Consider the following 12,403-nt stretch of genomic DNA (forward strand, 5'->3'; position numbering starts at 1 on the left):
GAACAAATTGGCAAGAGTCAATAGTCCACCATCTACCCAAAACATAGCGTTTGCACAACCAGCTAAAATACCAAAACTTGAGCACAAAGGTCAACTATCAAGCAAGATGGCGGAAACTAGAGTACGCAAAGGGCCTTTAACTTTCGCCATAGACAATGCACGGTTAACGACCTCTGCGAAACAAAAAAAATGGCTTTCAAGTCAAATTCTATCCCAAAGGTATTTGATTTAGTTAAAAATAATTTATTGTCATAGTATTCAAATACGTATATTGTGGATAACCTTTATGTTTTGTGCAGAATCTTAACTGTTCATTCAAACCACCACAAGATATAAGGTTGAGTGAGGATTTGGTCAATATGGCTATGTATATCTTTGCAGCTGATAATGATATAGCGTGAGCATTTTTTTGTTATCTTTTATTTTTAATTTTAGTTATCTCTGTGGCTAACATGTTGGCTTTGTGTTAAAGAGAATTTGGTTCATATTCACGATACAACTGCAATTAGAGAAGATCTGTTCTATCTCGTACCTGGAAAGCAAGTGTCTGAACTGGTAATAAAGCTTATGGCATTGAAGATAACATCAAATATTAGCATGACCAAATTAAAGAATGTTTGGTTCCTTCCACCATCATTTACGGTAAGTCAAAATCTTGATTTGCTCATTTTAACTAAGTAAAATAAATAACTATTGTGCTCAAACATACCTAGGATGACATGTCGTTTCATATGGAGGATCATGACCTACTGAAAAAATATGCACATTATATACCACCAACCCGTGATCTTCAATTTGTAAGTTTTCATTAATTATTGGAATATTTTTATTATAATAAAAAGTACTCATACTTGTACTTATACATATTACATCCTATTTGTTATACAGATATATATATCCCAATCAAAGAGAATGATCACTGGTATCTAATGGTAATGAGCATTCCTGACAAAATACTTTATCATTTAGACTCTCACTGTGAGGTTGAAGATGATGAACCACGCAAGCATCGTATTAGAAATATAGTAAGTTCTCCTACTATAGAAGCAAAGCTAATAACAACATTACTTCGAATAATAAAGCACAATATTCTGATTACAGGGAGTGGCTCTTTCTGAAATAATATTTTTAGAGAAGTATGCAGAATGTGGTATACAAGAAATAGTGAATTTCAAGGGTTGGGACGTCCGTAGGGCAATAGGCATTCCTAGCTGCACAAATAGGTAAATATTCAAATTGTTGGTTATTTAATTTAATACACACACACACACACACACACACACACACACACACACACACACACACACATATATATATTGCTTTCGACGGCCTTATATTGTATTACATGATACGTTTTCACATAGCAATGATTCAGCTGTATGGGTTATGCAATGGATGGATGTGCAACAGGAATTCACTCATGTGGTCCCCCCAAAGGTAACTTTTAACATAGAGAATTTCGCTCTTTAATTACACTAATACATGTGTTAACATTTAGTAAAATAAATTACAGCTACATGAGAAAAGCAGTAGAATGTATTTAGCATTGGATTTCGTCACCAGAGATTGGAATAAGATACGGGCAGATGTTAACGAGAGGTTTCAATTATGGTGGCTTATGATACACTCATAGCATCTTTACTGAGATTGGGAAGAATTATTCATGTCTTCTTGTTAGACTTACTAAACTAGATGAATTTTTTAATTATGTATTTTTTAATTCTCTCGTTGTGTATCACTTTTTCGTTATCCTATTAAGAACTTAAAATTCTTAAATCTTCACATTTTCATTCATGGTGCTAGACCAATAATTGAATAGATTTGGTTAAATCAGTAGAAACAAAAAAAATGATGTGGATCCGAGTCATCTTGGCAAATACCTCAGCCGCCTATAGGAGTCTATCTAAATTGACTAGCATACTCAATAAAGCATACATTGCTTTATCCTTTAATATTCATTTTTTTACTCATACAACAAGTTTGGTATTGATTTATTAAATTTTAAAAATTTTATAATTTAAATTTATTTATTTAAAAATTAAATTTAAATAGACAATACTTATTAATATAGTGTACTCATATAGCATACTTGGTATTATTTTTATATTTTAAAAGTTTTATAATTTAAATTATATTTATTTATATTTTAGTGTGGATCGAATTGAAATTTTGACGATCCACATTGACCCTCTATTTGCATCTAATATATTTTTAATCTATTTAATAAATTTTTTTACCTTAATTTGTCAAAACTAGTATTTTAATTTATGTTCCATTAATTGAATCTCTAAATATCTTCACATTTTTTCAATTTCATTTATATATATATATAGAGAGAGAGAGAGAGAAATCAGTTCCATGTAAAACTGTTAGGGTCTCCTATGGATTACGCAAAGTTTTTCATAAATCTCACATAAATCGCTACTGTTTAAAGTGGTTTATGCATTGCCTCAATCGTTTAGAAACCACTGCTATCTATAGCGGTTTCTGTATGCACCATTTTAAATATAAATTGCGGCTACTAATAGCAGTTTATATGAATCTAGAAACTGCACAGTTTACATAGATGTATAAAAGTTACAATAATTGTGTATTCAGTTTAAGAAAATTGCAATCTAATAATATAAATTTGTAACTATTTTATTTGAGTAACTTGTCCTTATTCTAAAATCTGTATTAGCATTTTAGGCAGATCAAGTTGAGTTTTGAGAGTTTATTACAATTATATGATTATATTAGACTGATTGATATTTAAGTAAAATGACCTGTCATGAACTTTATTACAATATTTAGCATATAAAATGAAATAGCAAAAATATAGAAGCTAGATTAGACAGACCTGAAGTGGACACAGATCAATAGGATTCACTTTTTCACATATAAAATGAGTAAAACTTGGAATTATGATCAACTCCAGAAACAAACAAAGAATTGGACTATAAAAATAATTGAATTGCTACAAATATGAGAATGATAAATCTAATTAACGAAAGAAAGAAATGTTATCTGCAACAAAGAATGAAAGAATAATAATAACAAATTTCTTTGGTATTTGATCCCCCTACCTAGACAAATTAAAGAATGTTACCTCCCCTTTGTGTGTATAGAAACAAAGAAATGAAATCAAATTGGCTGAGAAACAGATGAAGAGGTTCCTGCAGCATCAAGAGGTGCCCAACTGAAACAATGAACAAAGGAATCTCCATCCAACAAACACTGAGAGCCTAACTTGAATGATTCCTAACACTGTAAATGTCACAAGGGTACATCTTCATTAGCAACTAGCTCTGAACCCTTTCTCTCTCAGTAACACCCAAGCACCTGAATCCATGTGTTATAACCCATGTGTCATAATTTTTTAACAGATTAAGCTATAATTCTATCAAAGCTAGAGAGAGGGATTAAAAAGTAAACATTTCTTTTCCTAATAGGATTTCAGCAGAACCATCGCATCATACTCTAAACATAATCTGAGGAAATATAAGTTCGTGGAACCCATGTGTTCTGATCAGTGAATTCTAGATTAGACTTGCATCATTTCATACATAATTACGTAAAGATATTGACTTTCAGCAATAACAATATTACGTGCCACACCAAAGGTGATGGATACTTGTAACTACCTTTAATTCAAACATATTCTCGGCACTCAAAAATTGGTGGTAACATAAGGCATATTCATCATTCAAAATATAAATAACCATAGGTTAAAGACAATCACCAGTAATCAAACAGAGGTGATAGGTTAAAGACAATCACCAATAATCAAACAGATGTGATAGAAGCAGCCAAGCAGGACTTCAAACTTTGGTTCATAATAGTAAATAGCAATAGTCTAACATGTAACAAACATAATATTTGAATAGATCAATGTGACAAAGAACACAACAAATAGAGGCTTTGGCTGCCACAAACCGGCGGACTAGCTATACCCAATGAATGCTGCAGCTCCCAATATATGCAAACTAGATAATGCAATCTACATGATTCTATTCAATGGACAACAGGATTAAACTTCTAGAATAGTTTGGATCCACCAAAAAACTGTAATTGTAAGGCCCACATCGGTTGGAGAGGGGAACGAAGCATGCCTTATAAGGGTGTGGATACCTCTCCCTAGCATGACGCGTTTTGACGAGTGAGTGTGGGGGGCTTCGGCTAGCATCCCTATCGTCAAAGGCAAAACCGTGAGGCCTTGTGTGCCAAAGCGGACAATATCGTGCTAGCGGGTGGTCTGGGCTGTTACAGATGGTATCAGAGCCGGGACCCGGATCGATGTGCCAGCGAGGGCGCTGGGCTCCCTTAGTGGGGTGGATTGTAAGGCCCACATCGGTTGGAGAGGGGAACGAAGCATGCCTTATAAGGGTGTGGATACCTCTCCCTAGCATGACGCGTTTTGACGAGTGAGTGTGGGGGGCTTCGGCTAGCATCCCTATCGTCAAAGGCAAAACCGTGAGGCCTTGTGTGCCAAAGCGGACAATATCGTGCTAGCGGGTGGTCTGGGCTGTTACAGTAATGCCGCAAATATTATCCTCAGAACGGGTGTCAATGACATGAATTTTAGTCCAGTTCAGAGTCAATTCAATGATACATGATAAACCACTATTTTATGGTTTATCTTGTGCTAATTTGAATGGTTTTTATCAAGTCTTTGCTCACTTATTCATATAATTTGCATGATTTTACAATTCCTTCCTTATCCTGTGATATATGTGAAAATATGTTTCCTAGACCTTAAAACTGCGAATTTTAATTATCCTTTATTACCATTCGATGCCGTGATTTATATGTTAAGTATTTTCAGGCTTTATAGGGCAGGAATGGCCTAGAGGACAAAGAGGAAACATGCAAAAGTGGAAGGGACGCGAGGAAATAAAGTTTTTGAGAAACTGGCAGCGACGCGCGCGTATGGACGACGCGGATGTGTGCCTAGCGCAGAATACGAGCGACGTGTACGCGTGACTAATGCGTATGCATGACAAGGAAAATCGCCAAAGGACGCGCACACGTGACAGACGCCACGTGCAAGAAGTTGCAGAAAGCGCTGGGGGCGATTTCTGGGTTCCTTTTCGGCCCAATTCCAAGCCCGAGAACACAGAATAGAGGCTGCACAATGGGGGAATCACTCATACATTCAATCATTCATTCATTATTCACAATTTAGGTTTTAGATGTAGTTTTCTAGAGAGAGAGGCTCTCTCCTCTCTCTTAGGTTTTAGGATTTAGGATTTTTCCTGCATTCCAGGTTCAATGTTCCTTTTATTTAGTTCTCTTCTACTTTTATTTATTCTAGTGCTTTGATTCATCTATTTCTCTTGTTAATTATTTATTTTCCCAATTTGGTTTATGAACCTTTCAATGTTAGAATTGATTTTATATTTAATGCAAATTGAGGCATTTCAGATTTATGATTTTAATTTAGCTTTTTACATTCTTAGCTTGAATTGATTAATTGGTGACACTTGAGTTATCAAACTCCATTGACGATTGATAATTGGAATTTGCTGGTTGATTTGGATTCCTCTAAAGCTAGTCTTTCCTTAGGAGTTGACTAGGACTTGAGGAATCCAATTGATTAGTCCACTTGACTTTTCTTTATTTAGTAAAGGTTAACTAAGTGGGAGTAATGAACAATTCTCATCACAATTGATAAGGATAACTAGGATAGGATTTCCAGTTTTCATACCTTGCTAAGAATTTTCTTAATTATTAATTTGCTTTCTTGCAATTTACTTTTTTCTTGTTTCATATTCAAAAACCCAAAAAGATACCTTTCCATAACCAATAATAAATTACACCTCCCTGCAATTTCTTGAGAGATGACCCGAGGTTTAAATACTTCGGTTATTAATTTTATTAGGGGTTTGTTACTTGTGACAACCAAACTTTTGTACGAAAGGATTCTCTGTTGGTTTAGAAACTATACTATCAACGAGACTTTTTTTGTGAATTTCTTTACTAGCAGGAAATCCGTTCGTCAATACACCAAAGAGAATGCAAAGCAAATTCCCCAATTCGATTTACCCATCTATGAATTAGCAATCACTAACACTACCGAATGAGCCCCTCACTCCACCCGATATCTTTTTGGGATGAATTTCGAGTCTTTGCCACCTCTGTGAACTCTTCTTGGCAATCACTCCCTGAAGGCAAAAGAACCATGAAAGGATTCAACATAAACTAGCATCAAGCCATAACAAGAGTACAAACCTCAATCCCAAATAAAATAAAAATTAGAGAATACCAGTAACTTAAACCATTAACTATACCTTATTACAGCACTTCATTGCTATTGTACGAAATACTCTCATCATATACCTACAATATCAGCAATATAATATCATTAGTACTAGCTAATAAGTAGCAATTAAAATAGTGTCATACCTCATTGGTAAAAATACTTACTAGTGAATCATCTTCAATGTTCATGTGATCATCCAAGTCATTATCAAATGCGTCATTTCCACGGCCTTCTAACTGTGAAATGCCACGACGAACACGACAAGTTGTTCGATTGTGGCCCTCCATGCCACACTGTCCACATCGATGTTTTCTTTTATTGGACTATGAAGCCCCCCTTTTATCCTACATTTTTTTGGGTCCCTTGGCATACTATGTCCCAGATCATTGGTTGCAAGCCCAGTTCCAAAAGCATTCACTTGCACATCATCTCTTACACTATCTGCATCATTGACCAACTCTTTTTGTGCTGCATCTTCCTCCTTAAATTGTTTCAACAAATTCATAGCCATTTCCCGTGTAAAGATAAATCTCTTGTTATCTTGACAAGCAAAGTTGGCTAGTTGTCTAAACCAATCCATCAAACAACCATATTGACTTAGCATCAAAGAATCCCACTGAAATCCGACTGCATTTTGCAAACCTACTTTGGCAGTCTTGGTCCACCGAGGCAAGACTAATGACCTTGGCAACTCTTCTATATCTTCATGCACCAACACGCAAACTATGTGTTCACAAGGTATGCCAAATGATTCCATTCTTATACATGAACAATTGAATTCCATCTCAATGTCACAACAGAATACACGCCACATCTCATTTGGCATTCGGTCCAAACCGATAGAGTAAATCACATAAGAGCCAGTTTGCTTCATATTTATTACCTTCATTGATGCAGCTTGTACAAAGATTGGTTGGAACATATAAAATACTGATAGGGTGTAAACATTGGCAGCACTCCTCTCTAACTGTTGAAAATAGGTTTGCATACTGGGTCTCCCATTCACAGATGTGAGGTCAGCCTGGACCTCTTTCCACCTTATATGGTCGACACATCGATTAAAGCGTTGAATGAACTCAACCAGATTGTGCCTTGAATTGACATACTTTGCAATGATTGAGTTTAATCCCTCGCACCGAGAAGTAGTCCGAAAACCAGCAAAAAACTTCCCTCTTATATGTGCAGTTGCCCATGAATGTCTCTTTTTATACATATCTAGGACCCAATTCTTGTTTTCTACACCAAATCCCTCTACCATTTCAAACCACTTTTGACGAAATACATCAATTTCAAAGTCACATAGCATACACTTTTTAAACATGGAGGTAAACTGGGGCTTGCCAATGTTACTAGTTGCATTGCGAATCAGATGCCATGCATATAATCTATGATGTGCATTAGGAAACTCTTTTTCAATGGCGAACTTCATTGATAGATCACCATCCGTGATAACCGAAACATGTGGTTTCCCATTCATTGCCACCTTCAGTTGTTGTAGCAACCACCTATATGTGTCTTTTTCCTCATCGCAAATTAAAACAGCAGCAAAGATAATTGTTTGATTGTGATGATTGATACCAGAAAATACCACCAATGGACACATATACTTATTCCTCTTATAGGTAGCATCAAAACCCATCACATCGCCAAATAATGAGTAATCTGCCCTACTGATACCATCGCACTAGAATAAATTGCGCAAAGTACCATCGGCATCCATGTGATGATTAAAATAGAGAGAATGGTCATTTGTTGCTTGATCTTCTAGATACTTCAAAGCTGCATATGCATCACCAGCTAACTGGTGCCTTTGCTTTGCTATTTTATTGTACATGTTCCTTTGCGTGAAAGAGAGATACTCGTAGCCACCTGCCTGATTCGCTAATGCCCGATATATCTGTCCAACACTAATTCCACCCTTTTTTCATGTTAATCATGTGGCCAATATTAGCCTCGGACATGAATCTATGCCCACGAAGCAATCCAGTCAAACAAGGATCCAGAAGCGGATGATTGTGTTCATCAGAAAAATAAGAAATAAACCAACGATCACTAGGTGCATCTAGACGAATCTCCATCATTGCACTGCAGCCACACCTTGTCTCGGGAGTAGGTTTTCTCTTAAAGTTTTCAATGCCATAATTATTTTGCGGTCTAAATCCTTCACAATGACATACAAAATTCTTCAACTTAAGTACGCCCGCACGACTCTTCCTAGTCCTGTTCTTCCGAGCACTAAAGCCTCTTGTCCTTGCATATCTATTGTAGAACTCAAATGCAATGTCGACATCAAAAATGTGAAAATGACATACATCTTCGTCCTTGATGTTCCAAAATTCAATCATCCCAATGTCTTTGAGTGAGTCAATGTTATACCCTTCATCAAAGCCGTGATAATCGAACATTGGTTCCACATTTGAGTCGTCCTCATCCATATAATCCACGTCAACTTCCTCTTCCATGTCTTCCTCCTGCTCATCCTGATCATATGATATATGCTCGCTACTAACTCCCTCATGAGAAAATTCCTGACCCATTACTTCCTAAACACTAATATACAATTCAAAATGAAACTTAAGTTTGTATATAAATTGCCCAACATGGTAAGAACAAATATTTTTAAAATAGAGACCAAATAGTAATGGTAGAAGTAGAACCATTGAACTTGATATCGTCCACACACCGAGTACCAGCCATCATAAATCACAATCTTTTAAAATTAAAAACAATCCAACAGTGTCAATCTTAGGAATCATGGAATTGGACACAAGTTTCATTTATTGTATTAAGGGGAAAAATGAAGAAGCGTGAATCCAAAATCTAATGGTGGAATTAGAAGAGTAAAAATAGAAACACAAGAACAAAGTAAAGGCTTTTATACACTCAAATTTTTATTTTTGGGGAGAGGGACATCCCCCCCCCCACCAAAAGTATATACTACCCTCTAACCCCGAGTCCGGTTCAAAATAAAAATTACTTGACAAAAAATTGATCAAAAATTAAAAAAAAAATCTATCAAAATTAGTTAACCAATCAAACTTGTATAATTTTTTAATAACTAACCGATTTAAAATAATAAATAAACAATCATTTTTTTAAATTATACATTTTATATATAAATATATTATTTTATTATACCTAAATTGAATTTCAATTGAACTTTTGAACTTCTACTTATCGAATTTTTATAACCTTACCGATAAGACATTACATGTGAGTATGTATCTTAGCATAATGCTGCCTCAGTAAAATCCCAAAAAACTCAAGAATTATACCTCGAATCTTCAGCAAATCAAACTCTAAGTTTTATCTCAAAGAAATGCATTGGGATTTCTCTGTCAACTTTATTTATTATAACAGAAGCTTAAAATACATCGTACAACAAAATCCAGTCACTACTACTTTAGCTACACAATTACATCACAAATTCACAATTAATAAAAAAGAAAAATCTAGTAGCTACACAGATCAAATGAGTATAAAAAAAAAGAATGGACTCTAACTTGGTCAAATTTCATCCATAGATGCTTAAACTTTTCATTTGTTCCCATTACACATTCAACAGAAGCAGTAGACGGGTATTGACATAAAAGGCAATATAATATTGTATATAATATGTCAATGCCAGCTATGGATGCGGTGGGTGCAAAGGACAAAAAAAATAATAATGAGTATATATCCTCTGTCTATCAATCTATCTATATTTCTGATCTCATGTCACAAATTCTTCGCGTCTCGCGGCCACCGAAGAACACATTGTTTCCCTTTGAGAATCCCGCAAAGTTTGCTTACACGCGCTTATTGGTCTTTAGGCATTTATCCTTATATGTACATAAATAGTATATTGAATATTTACTTCTATTCTTTTATGAGGTTGGTATGGACCCTTTAATATTAGACTTTTATGCATTTATTGCCAGTGGAAAGCCTTTACTAAGTGAAAATTAACAAATGAGAAGTTAGCGTAAGCATCATAGTAAAATATATAATGGGGAAAGGAATGGGAAGTAGATAGTAATCAAACATAATAAGGTCATATACAAGAATTTGCAGTGTTCAACAAATTTACAAACAGTTAACAATTCAACCGGAAATATTAAAGCAAAGATAAAGAATATTAAACATAAAAATCACAAAAGTTAAGGTGAAAGCTAGCTTCATACAAAATATGTTAATAAAGTTGCATAAAAATTCAATCACAGGCATTATCATAAAAAAAATGCTCTTTTTGTTTAGCACAAGCACATCAAGTATCTCTAGTTAAGATATGTATCAGATATATCAAGAAAATCGAAAATATTATGAAAAGTAGTTGAGTTCTTAATTACAATGAATACAATTTAATTTTAGATGTCTACACTGCATTGAAGGAAATCTCTTTTTCGATTCAACCCACACTTTCATAATATAGTATTCAGATACTAACAACTTGAACTCAACTACTAACTACTTGAACAAATTATTCAAATACCAATTTAGGATACAATATTCAGTAAGCAAATAACAAAACATTAAAAAACCGCACAATTTGAACATCTAGTAAATTCTTAGATCAATGTATTTGGATATAAATTGTATCTATGTACAATGATATACTAGATTTTCAAAGTGACAAATGTAAGGGAATGAAGTGGAAAAGTAAGGTTCCATCCAAATTGCATACCTTGCTTTTGCTGTTGATGTATTCAGTGAGTTTTTCTTCCTTCTCGGAATAAATCAGTTTCAAGTTTCCTGGACCAACTTCAATTGTATCCTTCTGATTCCTTGATTTGTAAGGTGTATTTGTCTCTGAAATAGTAGCTGCAATAGCAGTAAAAATAATAATTTTATCAGTTATCACATAAAAAAAGTTTTTCTTAGTTGCTTTTATAAGCATGACTCATCATGTTCTGAGAATTGGATTACCCATGAGGATTAACCTGCTTGTTTAGCTTTAGATACATAGTAAGTGCTAAAACCGAGTGGCGAGACAGTAGCCGAAAATGCAAGCCAGTATTTAGATTTTTTAATGACAGAGGGAGAGGAAGAAAAGGGATCCATGAATTGAAAAGGCATAATGATTAACTAACCTCCAAGCATTGAGGCAGCGTCTTGCGTGATGGAGGGGGAAGCGTCTTGCGCGGCGGCAACAGCAGGTTGCGGCGGCTGCGGAGGCGTGTTACGGCAGCAAGGATATGCGAACGAGATTTACAGCAGATGAAGAGGATGAGATAAAGGCAGGAATTGAAATTGGATGAAAAACGTAACAAACATTCTCTTCTCTGAATGCTTCTAATCTGAAATAAGAAAGAAAAAGGGAAAAAATTAAAAAACTAAAACTTTGAGGGATCAAAATCTAATTAGTAATTTTTTTTAAAAAAAAGGGGTATATTTTGTAATTATTTTGATGCAGGTTAATGATATTCCTATAAAAAAGTAGGAGTAAGGAATCCATGGCCTAATATATACATTTTTAAAATAAAATTAGGTACTAAGGTGGAAAATAAATTTTACATAACTTATTGTTATTTGTCCATATTTTAAACATATCGGTACGCATGAATTTATCATCATACCGAAATAAACCAAGGTTGCGAGAACCGGACCGGTCAATAAACCGGTGAGGTGACTGGTTCACTGGTTTAATGGTTCGACCAGGATTTAACCGGGGTTCAACCGGTTTAATTAAATATTAAATAAAATTATTAAAAATTTAATATATAATTTTAAATATTTAAATTTCAATAAAATTTAACCTAATAAAATTTAAAATTTAAAATTTCAATCTATAACTTAATAATAAAAAATAACAAACAATTGAAACACAGTAATAACCACTAACCATTGAATTTGCAAACATAATCATAATTTAAATTTTGAACAAACATAATCATAATTTAAATTTTGAACAAACAGAATTATAAAAATATTATGAAATCAAATTGCAGTAACAAATTAAAAACAGAACAAAAACAGAATAAAAAAAACTTGATTAATTCATTTAATGAATAAAATTAAAAGCTAAAAAGCAAAAGACAGCAGCAATCAACAGAAATTAAATGCAGAAGACAGCAATGAAGAACAACAATTAACCCAGACAAACAAGCAACAATCAACATATCAAATCCAAAAAAATAGCAATTAACTCCTAAAACTGAAAACTGAAGCAGGGAAGGGATCTGC

The 12,403-nt window shown here is 34.2% G+C and overlaps 1 protein-coding gene across 1 annotated transcript; it reads right to left on the minus strand.

The window, feature by feature from the left end:
- Window positions 1-6,473: 6,473 nt before the first annotated feature.
- LOC112721307 (protein FAR1-RELATED SEQUENCE 5-like) lies at window positions 6,474-7,880 on the minus strand. Its single transcript, XM_072205974.1, has one exon. It carries the CDS (start codon window positions 7,878-7,880, stop codon window positions 6,474-6,476), a length of 1,407 nt encoding a protein of 468 aa, XP_072062075.1.
- Between the last annotated feature and the right edge of the window lie 4,523 nt (window positions 7,881-12,403).

This window comes from Arachis hypogaea, chromosome 11 (genome assembly GCF_003086295.3).
Source record: "Arachis hypogaea cultivar Tifrunner chromosome 11, arahy.Tifrunner.gnm2.J5K5, whole genome shotgun sequence".
In the NCBI taxonomy this organism is placed as follows: domain Eukaryota; kingdom Viridiplantae; phylum Streptophyta; class Magnoliopsida; order Fabales; family Fabaceae; genus Arachis; species Arachis hypogaea.

Bases quoted from the DNA above. Each gene is read 5' to 3' on its own strand.
- LOC112721307 (XM_072205974.1), bottom strand. From the start codon at position 7,880: ATGGGTTTTGATGCTACCTATAAGAGGAATAAGTATATGTGTCCATTG.